General features: G+C 37.6%; 1 protein-coding gene across 1 annotated transcript in view; it reads left to right on the plus strand.

The window, feature by feature from the left end:
• HGF (hepatocyte growth factor) overlaps window positions 1-24,790 on the plus strand; it is a gene marked incomplete at both ends in the record, with an annotated part of 58,974 nt that overhangs the window by 13,697 nt on the left and 20,487 nt on the right. Inside the window, 5 exons of the mRNA XM_082010910.1 lie at window positions 3,292-3,404; window positions 3,993-4,107; window positions 8,808-8,950; window positions 10,603-10,723; window positions 16,035-16,153. Coding sequence (XP_081867036.1) covers window positions 3,292-3,404; window positions 3,993-4,107; window positions 8,808-8,950; window positions 10,603-10,723; window positions 16,035-16,153 — 611 coding nt within the window. The remainder of the gene's footprint in view (window positions 1-3,291; window positions 3,405-3,992; window positions 4,108-8,807; window positions 8,951-10,602; window positions 10,724-16,034; window positions 16,154-24,790) is intronic.

Here is a 24,790-nt window from a genome sequence, read left to right on the forward strand (position 1 = left end):
TTGATTTTATTTTACATTAATAATAATCTAGAATGTGTCTGAATTTTTATTACTGTCTATCTGTGAAGAATGTTTTCTATTGGGACAGTGTCTAATGGATTATGGGGCAAATTCTGTCTGCAGTAATCAGTCATAAAGCAACATACAGGAGCCATGAGGGACTTTAAGAACACAACTTGGAAGAATCCTACTCACAGATAGCAGAATTGGAATCAGTCATGTAACTATTTTGCACTGCGGATGAAAAAGAATTGCGAATCTGGCTAATCGTGCTCTGAATTTGCAATTTTCCCCAACACTTTTTTAGCAAGGAAGGACAGCAGCAGAGGTGCAGGTGGTTAGGTCTTGCCTGTGCTACCACTATGCAGCAGAGCAAGAGGGATTTTCTGTTTCTGGGAACATTCCTGTGGTTTCCCATTTGGCCCCAGATAAGTCCTGTTGTAGAGTGCATAGGTCTTTGATGCTACTGTAAACACATATTTGACATGTGTTCCCTTTTAAAGGACTCAGAGATTAATAATGTTTCCCTTTTATTCCTAGGGTGCCCAGTCTTTAACTTCATACCAGCATATGGTTACTACAAGGTGAAATTTGTTGCCAAATTAAATTAAAACTGCTTAGTTTACTGGTTGTTTTGGGAGCATTCTAAAATAAGAAGTGAAGTAACAAAAAATGGCATTTTAAATACTTGAAATATTTCGGTCACAGCACTGAAGTTTCATTTTCTGGATGTAAACTCAATTTGTTTAAGTATTAAGATCAAATAAAATAGCAATACTTTGTAAACATAATTGTGACAATAACACTGGGGGGAGCAACCCCTGGGTCTGTGCCCTGTGAAGTACAAAAGCAGGAAGGATGTTGGGTTTGTTTTCTACCAAAAAATGGTAAAGTATCAGATTCCAGGTGCTATGGATTTACAAAGAGTCAGCCACTCCTTATTTTTGGAGCTAATATATCTTACTTTTCAGAATGGACCTTTCCTCTTTTCCCTTGCTATCATGCTTACACAGGTCTTGGTCATTTCCAACTCAGTTACAAGATCCTTATCTAGATTTGTTTCTTCTTTAAAACACTATTCCTACAATACCCCATCAAAGCACCCTTTAGATTCACTTACCTTGTCTTTTTGACCTCGTAACTCTCTGTGCATCATTTTCTGCCTTCTCTATCAGCTTTATTAGCCTGCTGCTAAGCTGTTATTCCTTTGTTCCACCACCATTTGAAGTCCATTACTCCCATTTTTTTCTTGCAGTCATCCTTGCGGCTTTTCCCACTGCATTTCTTATGGATGTGAAAAAGATAATATAGTTACTATTTTATCGGCTATGCAGATGACTTTTGCAGACATGTCTCTTTCTTACCTATGAAGCTGTGCCTATCTTTATTATTTGCTTAATTTCTGGAGTGTCTTTGTATTTACATGGAAAGAGATTCCAGGATAAACCACAGGATTCCAGTATCTCATCAGAAAATCTACCGACTATCTCAGTACAAATAGCAACAACAAAAATTGTTGTGATCAGCAGTATCAGTCGAAGAAAGTCCAAGAATTTGCTTAAATATATTGACTTTGGAAGTGTAAAAACCCTGCAGATTTGGGTCCAAGAGAAGATTGTTAGAAACTTTTATGTGCAGAAGTGGCTGAAGCCAAACTGGAAAGAAACCAAAAAGCAACTGCAAGTCAAAAACTGAAAGAAATGTTTGTAAACAATGCATTCTGCATTCCCACTTTAGGAGGGAGGAGGGGAAAAGAGAATGCAATTGGAAAGGCAGGAAAGGTCAAGGATTTTTTTGTGAAGAAGGAGTTAGAGGCACTTGGATATGTTCATATTTGAGAACTAGCCAGGAGAGAACAGAAGGCTGAACCAGGGCAGAAGGATGAAGGTTAGCAGGTTGGAAACATTTGGAGTCAACAGAGTAGAGAGCAGTTGGATGAAAAATCTGTTTGGTGATGGAAACGATAATGAAGAGGATGTTTGAAAGAGAGAAGAATGGGGAGGTTGGATAGTATCTTGTAATAATTTTAACTGAAGCCAGCAAGATCTCACACAGAAAAACTTGTATGGCGAGAGGGGAATTAAATGAAGATCAAAGATCTTTGAGTTGGGGGATGTAGTACTCTGCAATATGGCACAGACAAAGTATGGTTGAATTGTGGGAAAGCTGTCTGTCTTTTGGATATTATCAAGTACTTTTAAAATGCCTTCTCAGGTCAGAATAAATTATCTCAGAAGGTTTGGGATGACTGACAGAAATGTAGGCTTTGTGGTGGGCTAGAGACAATAGTATCATGTCAGTGATTTGTTACTTGGTTTTATTGAGAAATTAAGGGAAAAAAGAATTTTCACTGTGTCTTTGTTTTTTGTTTTTTTTTTTTTTCTTATTGGAATAACTGTTACCCCCACCCAGGCAGTCAACTGTGTTTTTAGAATCCTTTAAAATATTTTACCTACACTTAAGAACTTTCTTTTCAAAATTATGTTAGGAGAAAATGGTCTGCACATTTCATTTAAAGTATTGAAAAAAAGTTTTTTTACTCTTCTGATTTCTGTTTGTCTGTCTTGTCCACCCCCCCACCCCCCCCAATTCAGCACACATTTGTCGTGGTTTAACCCCAGCCAGCAGCTAAGCACCACACAGCCACTCACTCACTCCCACCTGATGGGATGGGGGGGAAAACTGGAAGAGTAAAAGAGTGAGAGTGTACTCTATCCTTGAAAGCAGTTAAAAATAAGAGAAGAAAAACAAAACAAAAGCAAACCAAGGAAAAGCTGTAGGAACACTTTCACAGTTTAGATTATTCATAAAAATAATCTTGTTTTTATACAGCTCTGTTGTTCTAGGCAAGAAACAAATTCCTTGTGCTTGAATTTTCCTCAAGCCACCAATGTGAGATACTTAACTATTTCAGAAGTGTATTATAAGCAGAGCAAAGAAGACGTTTTAGCATCTTCCTTCTTTTTCCCCAGAAAGTAGCACAACTGGAGACACAAATGCTGTCTCAGTCACATTTATCTCACTTTTAAAATAAAGATCTTAAATGACAAGGGAACTCTTAGATTAGTGTGAACAACCAAGTTGGTATTTAATGTAATGGCCACATCAATTTAATTTCTTTGTTTCTTTGTTCTTGTCAGCACAGTTGTGGGTTTAAATAGTAATTTGGGCTGTTTCTCTGACTTTCCCAGTAAAAATAAATCTGATGTCATTGCATGCTCCTTGGCAGACCATGTGTCATTATTATAAACCACACAGAGATTTTTTTTCTCATCCAGATTTTCTTTGCAGGGCCTTTGCTTATGACAGAGTTACAAAACGATGCCATTGGTTATCCTTCAACAGCTTGACAAATGGTGTGAGAAAGAAGCAAGACCATGCGTTTGATCTGTATGAAAAGAAGGGTAACTGATTTATTTACTGATTTTGTTTTTCCAGCTATGGAAGGGGGAAAAAACTGAGGTCAGTCAGTGACTTTTTTGCTGTAGGAGCATTCTGGGCATGGGATGGTTTTATGCATTCTGAAGGCTTCATCTGACAGTTTTATTTACAAATATCCTGGGTTTGCTCTCATGCAAGTTCATCTACATACTTGCTCTTGCTCAGTTTTCTAGCTATATATTTGCCTACTGTCATATGTACTAGTCTGAATTGTTACTTCAGATTATTACTTAAAAGCTCAGTTGTATAAATTACTGTTATTGACCTAACACTGCTTTTATTTACCTCTTAATGAGTAGGGGATGTAAGTCTTCAGACATGATCAATCAAACACTTTGGAAACATTTTTAGTAACTTTCTTTGGGAAGTTAGTGATCGATATTTTGGGAAAAAAGACACAAGAATGTATCTGTAAAATTAAACAGTATTTTGAATAAGTAAGTATTTAAAAGCTATTAAAAAGATATTATTTTTATGTGAAAACTGATGACAAGCTTTAATTGTACACACATTAACCAATCCCCTAATTTTCTTCTCTTTCCTTTCAACAGAATACGTCAGGAATTGTATCATTGGAAAAGGAGCAGACTACAAAGGAACGATATCTGTTACCAAAAGTGGTATCCAATGTCAAGCCTGGAATTCAATGATCCCCCATGAGCACAGGTAAGAGTTCAGGAGCAGAGACAATGGGAGTAGTGCTCAGACAGCATCCATAAAGCATAGTTTGACTTATTAGCAGGCAAAGAATTTATGAGAAAAATGACCTTAGACAACAAAAGCTCTTAGGTGTATTTTTGCCTTTCCCCAAGAGATGCCATTCTCCCGATCCCAGAAATCTCCAGAGATCTTCCAGGGGTCTCCAGATCCCTGTTTATATCCTTTTGATCTCTTAGGTACTGGCTGAAATAAAACATCTGCATAACGTCAGCCTGGGGTCTGGACGTTTATCACTCTTTTCTAATTGACTCACAACAAATGGGTAATTTAAAAATATATTATTTGCAATCGAAGGATATTAGGGATATTAGCCCACCTGTTTGATCAGTATATGATTATTGTTACTATATTTTGCATAGTTACTATTAATTCTCTATTATTTGTAGAATATGTTAAACTATACAAAGCACTTAGACCAGGCAACAAATACATGGAAAAGACTGAACAGATTATTGAAATCCTTTCCTTCAGATTATATGAGCAATAACTAAAGACTGATGCAGCAGGCATGGGTCTTAACCTTTGAGTTTAGGACATGATATAGTGAGGAACTGAGGCTGTATTTACCCCTTGAGTGTTGCCTTAGTTCAACTGTACTGGCTAAAGCAAAAGAAAAGAAAGCCAAAAGCTAAAGCCAGTAAGAATAATGGTAAAAACAGATTCAACCACAACAAATGTTGCTGGAAACTAGCAAAAGGACTATGAAGTACTGGTATGCTCTTTGACTATTTCTCTTTAAACCTTTTTGTATTGACTTTAGCCATTTAGATAATAAACTCTTAAGAGCCAAAACCAAAGTGTCCTCTTACCCATAAGCTTCCTATCCACATTGCTGCTTTTGCTCTAGACTCCCAGCATCAGCACTTTGTTTAGGAGGAGGCAAGCTGGAGATTGCTAGTGAGGAACAGGGCTGTGCACTGCTCAGTCCTGTCTTGACCAAATCTATCCAGTGTGCAAGATGATATCTTGGAACAACATTAAAAGGCAAAGGATACTTGGGTTCTCTCTTCTTATGATGTGTTACAAAGCTGAGCCTCAGGCTTGGACTTGACTGGACTTGGCTGCTTATAATATACATGGTAGTGTGTCTGATTTTCATTGTGGGACCAGACCACTCTTAATTGTGAACGTATGATAAATGCCATTAGCTCCCACAGCAATGACCTCTTGAGACTCAACACCTTGAAGTATACAATCTTCATCCTTTAGAAGTGAAAGAATTCTCAATAATTACAGCCTAAGCAAGAATGAGCTTTTATTCTAAATAATATACATATGACTTTATGTAATTAAAGAAAAAAAAGTGTCTGGATAGTATGTATTACCACTAAATTGCATTTTAATGTACAGCGTACACAGCTTTATCTAACACATTTGGACAGCCGCTCTTCTATGATGAATTTTATGAGAATGACTTTTCTCCTGTCTTGTGCAATAACTTTAATTTTTAAAAGGTCACTGGATAAATGAGGTGGCTGCATGCTAATTTTGTTTTTCAACATCAGAAAATATGATTTCATCATCAGAGACATGAGGGAGATGGGAAGAAGCAGACAGTAGTGGTGTGTTTGGAACTTATTAGTATGAAAGGCTAGGATTTTTAGGTCAGTTTTTCTCAACATCTGATTATCACAAAGTGTCATTGGAAAATAAATCCCTTTTTCATGTTCAAGGAAGAAATGTACTTTCCTGATTTTTCATTATCTTTCTAGAAAGAATTGAAGTAACTTCAGCCTTTAAACTTGTGCTTGGATTTAACAAATTCTGTTTTTATTTATTTGTATGCCAGTAGAACCTGGAGACTCTCAGCTGAAATCAGGGTTCCTTTATTTTTGTCTCCATCCTAGTACAAATTAAAAGATTGTATTTTTTTTTTCTCTTAAGAGTTTTTTATCTAAATGCATAAAGCCAATGCAAGAAGGTTTCAAAGAGAAATGGTCAAAGAGTAGAATAGTACCTCACAGGCTTTTTGCTAGTTTCCATTACTTTTGCTGTGGTTGAATGTTTTTACCATTACTCTTACTGGCTTCAGGTTTTGGCTTTCTTCTTTTTTTCCTTACCTAATATAGTTGAACTAAATTATCACACAGTTTTAGGAGTGTCTCTATCTTCCATTTCTGGGTGGGTCTTTACTGCATCTCATATTTTCCTCCCTCCAGAATGTTGCTTCAGTACCTGTTGAAGCACTTTGTATATCTGACCCATCTTGAGTTTCTAATGCTATTAGACTTTTTTTTTTTTAATGTTCTGACAGCATATCTGACATAATCTGAAATGCCTTTTCCCGATATTTTCTAATGTCCATAATTTCTGAGCAGAAATACTTTCCATCAGGAAAATGAAATAAAATTTTCTAATGTGCACTCACATACTACATTAACACGTAGGTTGCAATGTCCCATCAGAAAAATTTGTCCAGGGTTGTCTTCAGCTAAAAAAATTTGAGAGATTTATATTACAAGACTACAAAGGAAAAACAGAAGCAACAACTTTACAGGTAACAGTAATGACATAAAAATTATTATCTTCAAGCACCGAAAATAAGAAAAGCACTTTTAAGTAATGCTTCCACATTGCCTTTATTAAAACCACAACGCAGTTAACAGAGGTATTTTCCACTTCAATTACTTCAAACATTTCATTAATGGGAATAAAACATAATTAAAATGTCACTTGTCAGAATTTTCTTTTTGTTTCTAACTCCTTATCTCTCTCTCTTTTTTTCAATTTTTAATTCATTCATTTGTAACATAGAATTTGCCAGGGACAGCAGGAACCATACATTTCTTTTCTACTTTTGTATATAAGTTAAATCAGTGTCTGTGTATAAAGACTGTCCCAAGTGCTTAGTTTAGTTTCCTAACCTGCAAATGTCTACATTCTTCTAAAAAAAGTTAGATGAAATTTTATTCCTTTTTTTTTGTCTCAAATATAGATACATTTGAATTCCCTTAGCAATTAAATAACCCATACAAAAAAAATCCAAAACCAACCAAATCCCTCCCCCCCCAAAAAGACGTAAAATAAAGTATTGGACATTTTTGGAATAAAAGGTGCACTTTACTTGTGATATGTCCCCCAGAGTTTAAATTTACTGAATAAAAGAAAATCTGGAAAAAATCTTAGAAAGCTCAAAAATTCAATTAATTTATTAAATTGAATTATGTTTTGTGTGTTCGCTTATGTATTTTGCCCAACTTTTCAATTAACAAGAACAACAAAAAAATCTTAATGGAATTGAACAGAAGTCTGAATTTAGTGTGTTTTTTAACTACAGAGATTTAGCCGCTGTTTAAGCATCACTGCAATGAAACTGGCAGTTAAGTGTCACCAGCTTTGTCTGCAATGTGCAGCCTGAGTGTCGTCACGAGCCCTTGCAGTGGCTTTGAACAGGAGCAGCTCTGGAGTTGGGCTCCTTATTATAGGGTTACTGATTCTGTAGTTTGTGGGGAAAAATAACTCACATTAATCCTATGTATAAAAATATATATAAAAATATATATATATACACACACACACACTCTACTACATACCTCTCCGTATGTCAGTGTGTGGGGGAGTTTCTCCAGAGGTAAGCACATAATTTTACAGACAGCTAAGAACACAAAACCTTGGCCCTAGAGAGTTTATATTTGATGGACTGAGCATACGCAGCAGAGTCTCACACCAAAAATGTATGTTAGGCAAAAAATATAGTAGTAGCTCACATTTCTATTAAATCACTGAAGAAAAACAAAGTGCTTAGCACTGGCCTGAGAACCCCTAATCTCAGGGAAAAATCTTAGGAGGTGTTGTTATTTAATAGCCCCTTACAGCAAAAGCAGAAAACATAATGAAAGGGAGAGCGCAGTTTAAATCAGCTATGTCACTGTTAGATGACCTAATTTGTACGATAGCAATGATGAGTGGGTCTGTAAGTAGTAGACCCTAAGGAGGGGTTGTTCTTGTGGTAGAACATGAAGCAAGACAGCTAAAGCAGGATCTGGGGAAATTTCTGATGCTGAAATGCAAAGCAGCCTGTGGTTTCAGGCAGTGAAAGCCTCCCGGTGTGGTGTGTCGCACCGCTCGGTCACGCTCACACGCTCCCGATGCTCAGTTCTCGCTGCTGCCTTAGTGGGGATGGGACGAGGTTTCCCTGCTTGTGGCCTTTGTGTAGTAGGTGCACACTAAGCCCAGCTGGCCTGCTAGATGTGAGCAATGTGCATAGGAAAGGCAGGTCTGATGTGGCTATGGACTCAATGAATTTTTCCCTTACGCACTCGGTCCATTCCAAGGGCCTTCCACCATTGTGGGAGTAGTTACGAGATGGTGAAGGAGAGCGCAGCAAGGGCTGGCAGGGAGTGCGCTGCTGCCTCTGGCTCTACAGCGGATAGTTGGCTCTGGACGCCCGAGGGATGGGAGTAAAACTCGCTAGAGCAAGCTACGGGCTGGACAAATTGTCCCAGATTTAGGCCATTGATTGAGTAATCCCGACTGAAGATGTGTATTTGTGTATGGAGACATATTTGGGTGTGTGCGTTTGTGTAGGCAGGGTGGAGGGAGAGGGAAGCAGAAATGTGATTTTCTAACTGTTTGTAAAAAAATAGTATGTTTAACACCAAAATTTGCATGCTCTTATACTGTAATGATTATCATTTTAAAACTAGCTTTTTACCTTCGAGCTATCGGGGTAAAGACCTGCGGGAAAACTACTGTCGAAACCCCCGAGGGGAAGAGGGAGGGCCGTGGTGTTTCACCACCAGCCCCGAGACGCGCCATGAGGTCTGCGACATCCCCCTCTGCTCACAAGGTATGCCGGCACGGCTCGTGCGGAAGGTTGCCCTTTGCTGACAGCGGCTACACAGGCCTGGCACAATGAACAACACTTTCGGTGACGCTTGCTCATGGACTTTGGAGGAAGAATAGGCGATTTCTCAGCAAGAATAACTCACGTAGTAAGAAAAGCAGTTATTAGAGAAAGAGGAGATCTTGTTATGTTCCAGTGCTCTGGAAGACCTGAACAAGCTTTCAGGCTCAGCTGCTTGTTTTCAGGTCACGGAGGAGCGGGAACACTGAAGTGTGCTGATTGCACAAACGTGACCCTTTTTTCACTTGTCTAGCCCATAGTGAATCCAGTAACAATTTCAGTATTACTATGTGATAAAATCATCTAGTGCCATTCCGTGGTGAAATCAACTTTTCTTCTTCGTGTTGAAAATACAGATATTGAATTATAGGACATAAGGTTAATCTAAGCATGCATTTTGTTTTTCAAATAAGTACTGTAAATAAGTAAGACATTTTATGAGTCCAGTCCCATTCAACTTTCAAGTCGCAGAATTTGAAACACATTTCATATTCACCATTGCATTTGTTGGCTTTTAATTCTGCTAACTTCCAAACTAAGCTCTTAAATCTTGCTAATCAGCCAATTCAGTTCCAGTCAATCAACCTATTTACATTCTCAAGATAGGATGCCTTTAATTTTCCTGCTAATGTGTCATGTGCAATAGCTATGCAGTGGTGGGGGAAGAAAAGGAAGCGGGAGGGAGGAACAATGTGATTTACAAGGAGCTTGAAAATCTATTAAAAGCTAACATTTAAAGATCAATTTGCATGATCTGCAAATGGGATAAGTCCTGGAGCTCACTGCAGGATGAAGACTTCGGTAGCTGATGTTTTGACTGGAGTGAGATCTGTAATTGCATAAATTAGTATTTACTAAGTGATCCTTCGTTCAAATTACTCTAATTAGGGGGCACTTGAGAAATGTGTCTATAGTTAATTATGGTGAATTTATTTTATATTTTAAGACTTCTCATTCTAAATTATGAAACATATTTTTTTCAACAGGGGTTTCAAATCCCTTTGGTAGCTTTTGCCCACTCTCCCTCCACCCCCCACTTTCCCAAACCAGGGCTGAAAATGTATCATAGTTTAGGCTGCCAAAAAGAATTAGTATCGAAAAGAAACAGTATCATATGTAGCTGAAAGTGCTGGGAATTTAAAGAGACAGAACGTATTGCATGAAACTGTGATTCAGCCATTGTTCTGGACGTAAACTTGTGCTGTTATTATATTATGACTTAAAGTGATTTAGAATAATGAATGTTACTTAATTAGAAAATATCACCTCTAAAAAATAACCTTTCCTTAGATGTGTGTCTCCGTATCTCAGGAACACGAATGCCTCTAAGCAGCCCGCGCCTACCTGCCTCGAAAACATGTGTTCTATAAAGTGATACCAAATTTAAGCATCTCGATTAGATCTAAGAAAGAGATGCAATTCTATTCCAAAGGACTTTACCCATACCAACCTAACTAAAAGCTATCACTTTTTAATAGTTCTCTAGATTGGTTTCAATTTGTAAGAGTAGGGATATGATTTAATTGTGGAGTTTTTTGTGTGTGTGTGTACTACGTCATCAGCATAAATGACTAATACATATTTTTCTTTCCTAGTTGAATGCATGACCTGCAATGGAGAGAGTTACAGAGGGCCAATGGATCACACTGAGTCGGGCAAGGAGTGTCAGCGCTGGGATCTTCAGAGACCACACAAGCACAAATTTCGTCCAGAGAGGTAACCTCTCCTCCCCACTAGGAAAATCCACGTGCTTATAATTTGAAAATTACACACGTTCTGGAACCAGTTGGGCAAAATCTGCATTAACTGAAAAAGAACTGAAATTTATGGAGTTCACCAGTTCTAGTTGGTTGGGTTTCTGGCCCGTGGTGTGTGCAGGCTGGCTACAGTCACGATGGAGATGCAGGGTGGGGACTAGAGCCTATTTTGTGCAGATGTGGCTACATCCCATGGATGTGTAGTGCAGTGATGTACATGCTCTGCATTAATTGATCAACATTTTCTCCCTAGCTTCACTGACAGTAAAAAATTATTCTCTGAATGTTTCTGCGTATGTTGCTTCAGTCAGCTTAAAATATCTTAAAAAAATCACAAAGTAAATAATAATTAAAAGTCATAATTTTTTGTTAGAGTTCTTAACACAGTTAGTGAATATAAACTTGCAACATTATCAAGTCAGAGTATACTGCTTTTTTGAAATATTGAACAGCTTTAAAGCTGTATATGGTCTTCTGTTGTAATCAGGTTTAAGTATCCAATTTGTTTGACAAAAATGTTTGCCCACTACTTGTTTTTTTTTCAGCCAGGCAAAAGGCATTCATAATTCTGTTCAGAATTTTGTGCACATGGATTTATATTTTAGACTTTTTTCTTTTTTTAATTCAGGCATAGATACATAATGCCAAAAGATGAGTCAGAAATAGCAAGACAAATTGCATCCCCATTAGGGTTTCTCTTAAAGGGTAAAACTCACCCGACCGCAAAGGGTCATCTATAATACACCCTTTTGGAAGGACTTTGTGTGGGGGTTTAGGCCACACAGGAGGGCCTTTGTATTTCTCTTAAACTGGACTAAAGTTTCATTTTAGTTTTACTTTGGACTTTGGATTAGCTCCATTTAAAAAGTGGATTGAATAAACTTAAACTGTCACAGGAAAACTGCAAGAATTAACAATCTCAGAACGATTGAGACCTTCCACTGAAAGTATCTTTATATATGTTGAAGTGTTACACTAAATAAAGCACCATGTTTATACTCAGAAATACAGGTACTGGTAGATTTTAGAAAGCCTCATTATTCATTAAAGCATTAAGGATCTGCAGTTTTGGAGTTTATGTGATATAACCTCTTTTTCCTCTTGGCTCAGATGATCTGCTTCATGAATAATAGCAGGCTCTCCCATAGTTCTGGTACAATAAATATTTTGTATTAGCAGACTGGGACTGAAGAGAATCTGTTCCTGAGTTTTGCCATGCACTTGCTGTGCATTCTAAAATAAGTCACAGAAAGAATTTTGTTCCTTGGGAATGAAACATTTATAAAACTTCATTTTACAGTCAGGAGGAAATTTCTTTTTTCCATTAATTCTGAATTGTTTGCAAAATGACTTTTCGGACTAACTGCAGTTTCATGAATGATTGTCCTCCTTCTTGAAAGATTTCCTTCAGACAATATCTTCTTGAAAGTTTTCAGACTGTAAAAAAAATGCTTTTTTATTAAAAAACAACCCATTCAGATCGAGCTGATCTGTGTGTCCTTTCAGAAAAGTAACCGGGATCCAGTACATTTCTAATATACTGATGTTAATTAACGTCATGGAACGGTCACTAAAGGTAGTGACAGTTATACTTTGATTATACTAGCTTTTAAACATGTTGTGGGCTTGTTTGTATGGGTTTTTTTTTAATGGTCATTTAAGTTGAAAATAAGAGAGTAGGTCTGGAACGAATGATCCATAAAAATACAGCAATCTCTAGAGAGGCTTATACTATATCATCTAGGGATAATATGAATAACCTGGAAACCAGGAAGGACTAGCTGGACATATTTAAACTTATTTTCATTTATGGATTCATCAGCTGGCATGATAAAGAAAGAGAGGTAAAACTAGTAATCTTTTCACATACTTCTGTCTACCTGCTGTTAGACAATACTTTTAGCTCAGGGTGAATACATCTCACTTTTCCTTTTTGTCACCTCAATGAATTGTTCCACATTTATTCCCTTCAGAGGTCACATACTGAAGATAATTGATAATACCTGTTTACTTAGATGTGACTAAAGCTCGCAGCAGGAATCCCCCAAAACAACTCCTGCATGACCTGGTTTTAGCTATTACTGGATGCAGAATTGTGTTCTGAAGCTCCAGTTCTCTTGTGTGCTCCTCAAAGGCAGGATTACACCTCCATATGGAAGAAAGACTATTGAGGATAGCGACTTAGATAGGCATTAAGCAGCATAGAGAACAACATGCTCTGCTCATATTTTCTGCTCAAAATCAAATATGCTGTGAAAATAGGTACTTATTGCATGGAGGGAAGTAAGGTTGAAGTCATATAAGTTTTGAATAACTCCGGGTATCCTTTTATTAAAATACTCTGGTTTATATCACTTGTATGAAAATTTACTTTATACTATATCAAGTTTCCAGTCCTGCATGACTTTTAAAACAAAAAGAAGGTGAAAAGAAATATTGATGAAGAGTTTTAGACACTAAATTTCAGTTTAGTTCCAACAGAGCTAGAGATCAGCATCTGTTTCTTTAAAGAGATTATGTTTTCTCTTTGTCTAACACCCTTCCCCGCTCCCCCTAGAAACTGAGAAAAAGTCTCAATTTTGACACCAGATATGTATCTTAATGCTTCATTTCAGTTTCAGCAATGAAGTACAGCTACTGCAGTTTCAAGGGGTGAAAAATGAAATATGTAGGGTTCTGAAAGATCTTGGAAACCTTGGCCTATTTGTTGGGTCCAAGCAAGAAGTCTGTGCCCAACTGTAATGGGCGAAGGAGAAGTGTGCAGAGCAAAGGGATGAGCTCTCAGGAAATCCTCCACAGTCTCACTGTTTATTTGTGTGGAACAGTTTGAAGTCCTGTTGTTAATCTTATCCCTAGTATTTGTGTCTTAAAGGTGTTAGCTGGCCTGTTTTATAGGAACTGAGGAACTATTGCTTGTTGGTTATGAAGGAAGGCAGAGGTGTGCCTGAACATTGTGGGAAGAACCAGTGACTGGGAAGGCTGTTGTTGCTTTAGAAAAGGGCACTGTACTGGTTTCAGCCAGAGTAGAATTAATTTTCTTCACAGAAGCTAGTGTGAGGCTATGCTTTGGATTTGGGATGAAAAAATGTGGATAACGTGCTCATGTTTGAGTTGTTGCTCAACAACAGCAGCGAGCAGGCTGGGGGTGCACGGGAAGTTGGGAGGGGACACAGCTGGGACAGCTGACCCAGGCTGGGCAAAGAGATATTCCATACCATATGACGTCATGCTCAGTATATAAAGCTGGGGGAAGAAGAAGGAAGGGGTGGAGGGACGTTCAGAGTGATGGCGTCTGTCTTCCCAAGAAACCATTATGTGTGATGCAGCCCTGCTTCCCTGGAGATGGCTGAACACCCGCCTGCCCATGGGGAGTGGGGAATGGATTCCTTGTTTTTCTTTGCTTGCGTGCGTGGCTTTTGCTTTACTTATTAAACTGTCTTTATCTCAAACCATGAGTTTCTTCACTTTTACTCTTCTGATTCTCACCCCCGTCCCACCGTGGGGAGTGAGCGAGCGGCTGCTTGGGGCTTAGTTTCTGGCTGGGGCTAAACCACAACAGGCACATAGATGTACTAGGTGGAAAGATAAAGTTCATGGACATTACTCTATAGCACAAAGACACTCAAAGCTTGATCCTGGAAGAACTGTTACACCTATACTTAAATTTTTGTTAGTGAATAACAAGTTTTTGACATGCTGTGGGACCTTATCATAAAATATTAGGAAGGACAGAGCGTTCACTCTTATGACAGACACTTGACTTTTAAAAAGTGGATTCTTTATATCCCCAGTTGTTTTGAATGTCTTTTGGGAGCTATGACTGCAGATATTTTGCCATGCCTGGATTCACACTGGTTCCTGGGTATTGCCATGGACTCTTCATTGTTACTTGACATGGAGCATGTACTGACAACATCAAAGTTCATCACTGCACCTACTAAATGGCAAAAGCCATCTAATTTTCTGCTACATTGTTAGACATTAACTGATTGAGAAATCCTTGGACACAATTTGTTCCTTTACAGTTTCTCTTCTACCTAGCAGAAAACAGTACTGCTGCTAGATTTGAACCTACCACATTCCTGACTGCCTTTAAATTCTTAGTGTTGTGAGTTTTCTGCTTGTTGGTGGTCTTTGTTTGTGGGTTTGGGGCGGGGGGAGGTTGCTGGTTTTTTTTTTTTCAATTCTGCTTAAAACCTGTTCCTGTCCCTTGCATAGATGAATGAACCCAATTTTTCCCAAGAAATGGGAGATCAAGTTGCAAATACATGAGTCAAAATCAAGATGATTGTTCGATAGAAAAAGCATCTTAGCAAAAACACATGCTTGTAAATCATATTTTCCTTTGCTTGTGCGAAATACTTCTGCTTGCAGTTGTAAATGAGTTTAGGTTCCCAGGTAGTTAACTTTGTTGTTCTCTTACATACTTTTCATGTTTCCCTCAGGGGTAAATCTACTTTTGTTTCTTTTACAAACATATTTCAATAAAACTGGAAAGCAAAGACAATTTGTGTTCAATGTAAAAAAAAAAGTATGCATTTATCTCCTTCTTTTTGACTTTATAGATGTTCATATAGCACATTTATACATAAAGAACCTCCTTATCTTGAATATCTGCCTGACGGTTCAATGACAGCAGTAGGAACATGGAAACAATTAAATGGCACAATAATTTCAAATCTTAATGAGATAAAGTGAGACAGAAATACTTCCTTATTTTCCTCTTTTTTTCCCCAATACTTGAAATGAGGGCATGACCTAGAATGAGCTCTATTACAAAAATGGAGCTATCATTAGTAACATAGCTATTCAAAATAGCTTCCAGTTTGAACCCAGGGCTGTTGCACTGAAGAACCTGTTTTCTTAATGAGTCCGACATGCCAGGCAGTGTTTATATAATCCACACTTAATTGGGCTGTTTCAAAAAAGCGAGTGGCTTTAGAGTCTGGTCATCAGTTGACAGACACAAGAAGAGCAAGAGTTTAGCAATTAGCAGAGTTACCCCATCCGGTATCCTGTGCATTAGCACAGCAGGGAATCCCCTCGGTGGAGGTCTGATTCTGCTGCATATTTGGAAAGAGATTTTATGTCATTAGCTTTCTAATAGTGTTAAAAGAGTATTTGCATCCATCTCACAGGATCGGACCCAAGGTTAATAGGAACTGGTTCTTGTTTGCCTCTGCTAAAGACTGTCCTTTAAATACCTTGTACGAGCCTGTGCAGTGTTGCCAGGAAGACTTCCCTGACACGTTTCTCATTGTGGTTTGCAGATACCCTGACAAGGGCTTTGATGATAATTACTGCCGCAATCCTGATGGCAAGCTGAGACCGTGGTGCTACACTCTTGACCCTAACACCCCCTGGGAGTTCTGTGCAATTAAAACGTGTGGTGAGTTCAAGCAAAATTTATTACTTCCTTTGCCTTTCTAAAATCTGGACACAGATAGTTCAAGCAATATAGGACCACAGCTAGTTCACTCATTGCACTTCACTGACTTTTAAACGTAGCTTTCAAATCGGGTCTCCCATAAAGACATTATATTTAATCTGGACAGGAAATAAAAGAGTTGTGTGCTACTTAGCACTGGAATATGTGTATATCTTACCTAGAGGAAATTGCATCAAAATGTAGGAAAATCAAGAACTAAAAAAGTGAGGCAACATCATCATGAGGATGTCATCTACAGTATTAGTTTGGCCATACTGGGGATCTGCATTACAGCTGGGAGTAGATGCATGCACACCTTCCCTGCTCAGGGCTCTCTGTCAACAACTGTTCGTTGCTTCCTTTCCCTCTTACACATTGTGTGGTTCTAGGCCTCGGTTCCTGCACATTGTTCAGTCTTGTGTTGAAGACAGAATTATTAATTTCTTCATGGGTTTCTCTGTGATATTCAACACTCCACTATCAAAGCACTCCACAGGAAATTAATTTATTTTCATAAGTCAACTACAAGATGGTGGGTTTTGTTATCTTCACTTTACAGACAGGGAATTGAATCAAAGTAACGTTAAGGTATACAAATATTGGATGCCCACTTTGAGATGCTTTAGTTCAGAATTTTTAGAGCATTCTGCAGCATGTTCTATTTTCAAAGCCCAGATCCTGCTAACTTTAGTGGTAGCTCTGACAACTCTGTTCTAATGATAATTAGTTGTCTTAAACGAGCAGTACAGGGACAATGAGGAAGGTGGTCCTATTGGACATCCCTTGAAAACTTGGGTAAAGTAGTTTTTCTAGACTTTTATGGTAATGCTGGGGTTGAGGCAGGTGGTAGAATTAAGTTTTGTTGGGACATGCTTTAATCAGGAAACCAAAATTTGCACCCTTGAAATTCCTTGCCTTATTCACAGCTTGTAAGAGCTACAGGTGACAATCTCCTCTCTTATCTCCCATTCTTCTCATTGACAGATTTGGAGTCCAACTTTTTGCCCTTAGTGAACTGACAACATGTGAAATAATCAGTGTACAAGCATGATATTAAAGGCAGTCTTGTTCTTAGACAGATTTTTTTATTATCTTTACTCAAAATACTTTTTTTATAACATCTTGGGAATAAAGACAATTTCTGAAAACAAGGCATGACTTTCACTGAATCCATACTGTAGAAGCCTGTCAGCTTCACCTGCCCAGGCCCTGTGGTGGAGCCCCCAGGAATACAGGCAGAAAAGGGAAAATAGTAATTTTGATTTTCTGTGAAGTAGAGGCAAAGAGAAGCTTCTAAAACTGCTCAGTGAAACTCAGTGTCATCTTAGCTCATGAGAAAGTCAGTTTCTCTCAGTTCTGCCGTTTTGGAAATTTCAATTTCCTTTGTTGTCCTGCTTCAATTTTAACCAAAATTGAGTGTTAAAAAAAAATAATCCTCGAAACCAGACACTCTGCTTTTCATCTAGTTCTAAGTGTCATTTCACTAAGCTTATGTCATTGTAAAACTCATTTGGCTCTCTTGGGAGGAGAACAGAAGAAGAAAATAGATTCTATTAAAAAGAAAAATAAAGCTCACCTGGAACTGGATTTATGTGAGAATTCAAAAAAAAAAAAAAAGAACAATAATAATAATAAAAGGAGTGATTTTTAATGACTGAATGTTTTATTTTCAGGGATCTCAGTATTTTCTTGTTTTTGTTGTTATCTAAACCAAGGTAAACTATTACTGGGGTATCTAAAATCCAGATAAAATAGAGACAGTAGTAGGTCTCACAAAAAGTCTGTTTCCGTAATATAATCCTGTATTTTTCCTATAATGTTAGCATATACATAAATACTGTGGGGATGGGAGAGAGAAGAGGGAATGGCTTGGCTCTGACATGATCCTTTATGTTTGAGCAGTTGCTATCTAAAGGGGGAAACATGGGATTCTCCATCTTAGGCCAGTGCAATGTCTTGGAATATCAGTCGCTTCTTATCAGTTGGACAATAGTTTGAAATCCAAAGGTTGAGAAAGAATACTATTAATGCACTTCCTGTGCAGAGCAATTGAACTTATTCTGTACTATCATATGTCATTGTAAATCTAATATAGTAGTTAAAATTAGCAAAATTACTGCACTGTAAAAAAGTGAGGTTAATTTACCACTTCGGGCAATGCCTGTAATCAGGTTTTCTGGAGACAGAAGCAGCTTAACAGCACTACTTCTTGTTTTGTGTCAGGCACCCACTGTCACACCCACGTCAAAAGTCTTGCCTGCGAACTACAGTGCTAATTCACGTAATTGGGTCTAGAGTTATTGATAATCTCTGATAATGGGGAAAGTTCAGTCTGTCCCTGCATTGTGAACACAGTCTTGTGTAGTTCTATAGCTGAATCGTCTTTCCAATTTTGTAGTTGATTCATTAATTTAGGGGTTGTTGTTGGTTTGGATTTTTGGTTTGTGTTTGTTTTACGTGGGTTTTTTTAATAAACCATGCTTCCTACATTTCTCTACTAAATAAATTAATCATATGTAACATACTAAATCTGTTCTTTTCCCCCTGGTATGAAAAAAAAAATTTCCTAAGTTACAGCTGACTGTTTCACAAATGCAACTTTTATAAACCTTTATCCTTTGGCATTTCCTGAGCTGATGTGTCAGTGTTCTGAGGATTCACATCTGGCTTTGTTGGTCACGTAAGCTCACTTTCAGTCTCTACAGTCTGGTCTAAGCTTTATAAAATAGTTGGGTGGGACGTCTCCTGCAAACTACTGTAATGTCACCTTTGTCTACCCAAGTCACACTTAGAGTCCTGAAGAAAAGGTAATCAGCAAAATGAAATTTAAAAAACTTCACAATGTAATGATTTTAAAGTTGTGACAGAAGTCTTTTGTCTCACTTCTAGGCAAAAATTGACTGAATTAACTAGAAATTCTTTCTTTCATCTTCAGTTAGAAAGTATATTAGATCAGTGGCAATTTCCCATGTTAAACTGTGTTTTCACTACAGAAAACTGTAGATCTGTGGAAATTACTGAACCAATCTATATGAGGAAGAATACAAAAGTAGTGATCTTGAAAGTGCTTAATCCAGCAGATCTTTTCAAAGGATGTTTAGCACATGCATATGGCACTGTCATCTACAATAAGATGCGATGCTGCTCAGTGCCTTCCTTTATAACCCAGAGAGGGAATTTATTGCTGATACTACTGTTATATCACCAGCCCAGTGACCAGAATACCAACACAAAATATCAGAGCCCTGTTTTCAGTTTTCTGTCTTTCTTGAGGCACATAGAAAAACTGTTTTCCCACCTCCTAGCAGGGAGCCCAAAACACTAGGCCATTCTGGGTTTCAGTGGCTGCTCCATTTTCTGAAGCTGTGGCTGTGTGCAATCTCAGTATACTAAAAAGAGATCATGAGTTATGTGTCTTTATAGCTTTGTGGTTTGGATTCTCACACAGGTTTTTAATTCCTATGCTGAGGACTGTTTATATATTTTACAAGAAATACTAATTAGAAAAAATGCTTTGCAAATCCAAGTGCTTGGACCATACACAAAAACGTAGGTGTCCTCTCTTTGGGGGAGTGACCACAAGGCAGCATGCTGCTTGTGGCTTTTGCTACATGTCATGAGTGCTAGTATGCTCCACGGCCAAAATGCTGACAACAGCTCATATACAAAATCTTCGGCAAAAAAGTCAGTGGAAGGAAGCATTCAGAAAACAAATATGTTTTTAAGACTGAAGAGACAGGAGGGCATTGTAACTTTATTTCCAAGCACAGAAGGCAGCATAAAACATTGTGGCTTATAGCCAGGGCTGTGAGAAAGAGATGACAGGAGCAATTAGGGATTAGAGATGGCTCAAGCTGCAAAAATTGGATCTGGATTAAGACTTCGGGGACCCCAGGACTGGTTTGAAGTTGCTCACATATGTGTCTGTGGTTTTGGCTTGAGACAATTTTTAGTTAGAAGAGACGATAAAAGGACAACTATAACAGCAATAAAGAAGTGTAGGATGAAATGAAGAAATGGAAGCAGTGACAGCAAATATGAAAAAAAAAAAAGACTGTTACTTTGGCATGAATGAGGACATGGACTACAGGGAAGAAAGGAGTGGGGAGCTAATACTGCTTTAGAAAAAAAAGAAAGAAAGATAGCTGCAGTTCTATGGATGAGCTATTAGGCTATGAGAGAGGTGCTGAGGTCCAGAAATGAGGAAGCTACATATGTCAGTCATTCAAGAGCTGCAGAGTTATATGGAATTATTATGGTAAGGACAGTGTTTGGTTGCTGCCTACCTGTTTTCCAACCACCCCAGCTGATTTTATCATGGATTTAGCCTTTGCTGTCAGTACTCATAGGGAATAGGCAGGGGTGACTGGAGCCAAAAATCCCTGAGACGATTCAAGAAGTGTCTGAGTTTGATGGGAAAGAGCAAGTAATGAAACAGCAAAATTGAGAATTTAGGTCTAAAATTAACTGCTGCAGTGTGCCTACAGCTTTGGGAAGGCAAAGAATCACCAATATTAGATTACTTATCCTTCAGAAGCAGAGATTTCAACTGCCCATTTGAATGTGAAATTCTGATTGAAGAGTTATTTGGTGAATCATGGTATGTAAACAAATAAAAGTGTCACTCAGTTTAAGCTTAATACTTATGTAAGATAAAGATGTTTATAGAAAGGAGGAAATGAAAAGAGACTGATGTTTAATAGTTGATGAAGTCTTACCTTCCACCTTGCTTCACATGGAGGCATAGTAGAGGTCCAGCAGTCATTGTGTATGCAACGGCTTAATCTACATATCCTTAAAAAAGAACCTTCTCAGATCCTTTTCATCATTTCTATGATAGTTTTGGAAGTGAGAATAAAAAGCTCTGAAGCTGCAAAGAAGTCTTAATGGTGAAAATTTGGATCCAGATATTTTTGAATGTATTTAAACTAAAAATTGTTTGGATGTAAAGTCCAGTTGTAGATACTGGAGCAACCCAGAAAGATCCCTCTGTGCTCAAGCATAAATGAACTATAGGTATGGAGGTTTTCGGTGACAATGAGTTCTTCAGTACTGTGATTCTTGAGCTTGAGTCCAATTTATTTCTTCACTTTCTCATGTTTTTACTAAAAGAAACCCTGAGCACTAGAGATCAGTGGGGTGTTTTTTCCATGTTTCATATAGCGTGAGATGGTACATTGAAGGAAACACATGGAAAGAAAAGAACTGCCACTACCATACCACCCAGAACTATTCATCGTATTGCTTGAGGTAGAGGTCCTGGAGGCAGTGTAACTGAGCATGAACAGCTTCTCCCCGTAATGCCACTCAAGTTTCTTACTGATGTTTGCAGAATTGTATCGATCATGTTTAATGAAATCTTTGTTGTGTTTAAAACACTTTCTTTACTGGGTTAGGCTCCTCTTATCTTTTAAAATCTACTTTTTAAAATCTTTTGTTACAAATCAAGGCACATTTTCCTTTTATTGACAGACATAGTAGGAAAGACATTGCAATGATATAAGCAAAAGTAGGAATTTTCCTGATGAAGTAATTTAGGGCTCTGCCTCTTTTCCAGCTATGTTTTCTTCCACAAATACATAGTATTACCATGAAAGAACATGAATACACCAGAAAAATCCTTACCTTATTTTAAGTCAGTAGGTTTTTCACCATTGACCTAAAATTTGCGCGGAGTTTTCTTCTGAGTCATTGGGTTTAAAGACAGAAATAGTACTCTAACTGTTTAGTTCAGCTGTAGAATGACTCAAGGCCCCTGCTGATTTCCTCATGCTGGCATTACTGTGAGAACCAGAACTGAGAAGACTATCTGTGGCTTTACACATGAAGCTCTGGATAATGTTTCATCTCTTTACTTAAGTATCTATGAATGCATGATGACCCTTATTAATAAAATTATATATTTTGAAGTATCTATAAAGTATCTATGAGCTGACTCTTATTAATAAAGTTATGTATTTTGAAGTATCAAAATAGGGAAGCTTTTACAGCAAAAAAGAAACCTTTGCATTATTGCACTTTGGTTGGGGATTTCAGAGTGAACATGGAAAGTGCAAATACTACTAACAGGAAGTCCTCAAGTAGCTGTCTGAATTACATGGTTAATTTGAGTGATCCAGAATATTAAAAAAAAAATTGCAACAAAGTTCAAAAGTAGCAAAATGTTGCTAGGCAGTTACCAAATTCTTCCATACATAATGAAGTTTCATACAGGAATAAGAAGAGACATTTAATTAATAAATCATAAATAGTAGTCTTTTATAAGATTGTATTTTGTGTGATCTTCTATAAAAGTACTTTTTATTTCATTTCAGAACTATAAAAGCTGAACTAGAATAAAACCCCCCACTTCTAATATGAAATTAAAATACCTGCCTACATAGTAAGGATTGCTTATTGAACTTAAATTCATCTTCTAACTTCATTCATAATGGCTTTCTCATTGGAACAAGCCCTTGGAGGTGCAGGAGAGGAATTGCTAGGATAAAAGTGGGAACTCAGCCTTAACTGATTTTTAGCTTCATCTTGTTTCCACCTTGTAAGAGAACTGGTGAGTGTGGTCTCAGGACTCTTTCACCAGTGGTCTGCACATCTGATGTTCGTGCTTGTAGTTACTAAACTTTAGATAATTGACTGTGTGGGTTACGAGAGTGATTAGCCTCAAGAACAAGACCGGAACTGAACGGAGATCATAGAATCATAGAATCATAGAATCATAGAACCATAGAATCATAGAATAGTTTGGGTTGGAAGGGACCTTTAAAGGTCACCTAGGCCAACCCTGATGCAATGAACAGGGACATCTTCAACTAGATCAGGTTGCTCAGAGCCCTGTCCAACCTGTCCTTGAATGTTTCCAGGGATGGGGCATCTACCACTTCTCTGGGCAACCTGTGCCAGTGTTTCACCAACCTCATTTAAGTTGTAGTCTTGCACAACCTAGTCACTTAAAGTTTGGCAACTGCTTTAAGGTCTGCAGATCTGTAATGCCTGATGAGGCAGGCACCACTCCTCAAGCTTTTGCATGTCCCTGTGCACATCCAGCCCACCATTCATTCACATGAACAGGGAGACTCTTCCCATAGTGCTTGTTCATGGAAATCACCATCTGAATGAAGGATTGCTTGAGCCTTTTTTGATGATTTTCGAGCTTTCTGTGAGACCCAGGAGCCAGAATGGGAGAAATGGTTTCTGAGGGCACAAGCCCTCATAATTTCAGAATTAAATTTCAGAAATATTTTGGGATCTCATTATTTGTGTTTCAAAACTAGATGCTTGTGGGAAATGTAGGTGGTGTAGCAAGAAGATTTTGGGGAGAGTTATGTGGACATTTTTGAATGATAGACTTGCTTTATTAATTGAAATAAAAATATCTTAGTGATCCTCTTTATCACTAGAATTCTTACTGAGAGCTGCCACAAATTAGTAGCAGCTGCTAATCCATCACACATTGCAGATTTTGAAATAATTGCTTTCTTAGCCATTATAACGTAAGTCTTTCCAGTAGAGGCTTGGATGTGTGGGTATTCACGACAATGTGAAAGTTAAGTTTGTCTGATTCATTTAAAGAGAATATTTTGATGGGGACAAATTGTTGTAAAATCTGATCTACAGATACAGGTCACTGGACAGACACATAGTGTAAGGTTTAACAATGAGGTTTGTATCTGTAGATATATTAGAAGGAATGCTCGGCAAAATAACTTTATGACCTTGCTTAAATTGATGCATTGGTTACTTTGTTTCAGGCATGTGATTTTTTTAAAAAACATAAACTACACAAAGATACGTAAACATCAACTTAGTTAGTTTTTCCCTAGTATGACTGACTACAGAGCAGATATACTATACAGTTCATTACAGGTGAAATAGTAACTTCTTGTATATAAATAAGGTCTTTGTAATAGCTTGTATTAGGTCAAATTTTTATGTAATTACTGCTATTTAAGAAGATTTTTTTCTAGAGTTATACAGTTGTAATTTATTGATTTACTTAGGAAATATTATGCAGCCAGGGTGTTATATGTATGCTGAAATTTATCATGGTGGGTAAATTTTTTCTTCCAAATTGCACACCACATCCCTTTAATTTTTGATAAAAGTGTTGCATCTATGTTTTTAAAAGACTAATATATATTTGAATGTGGCACAGCAATGTCCAGTCTAATCAGTTTAGGAACTATCTTAGAATATAATTCCAATTTTTTTCATATATTAGTGATGATAGAAACCTGAAATATGCAGCTATGTATTTCTGTTAAGTGTATGAATTTGTCATTTTTTTGTCCAATTACTTATAAAATGAATAACAATTAAAAATATAGTGACTAGCTGCAAGCCTGTTTCACAAATCCACCAGAAAGTGTGCATTTGTCAGCTTGCAGAAACCTTCTTGTGACACTCACAATGCAATGTCCTTTTGACTTGGGACTGAGCTTGGAACGCACAATCCCATTGAAACGGGCAACCTTTGCAGACAAAGTGCCTTGGGAAGGAAGAACAGGAAATTAATTTGACCATGAAACACTGATGTAAAAACATCAACCAGATGAAGAGAAAAAGGGAAATTTTCTCCAGCATGGAGAAATGTATAATTCA

The sequence above is a fragment of the Phaethon aethereus genome, assembly GCF_964289735.1.
Source record: "Phaethon aethereus genome assembly, chromosome: 1".
NCBI lineage: Eukaryota > Metazoa > Chordata > Aves > Phaethontiformes > Phaethontidae > Phaethon > Phaethon aethereus.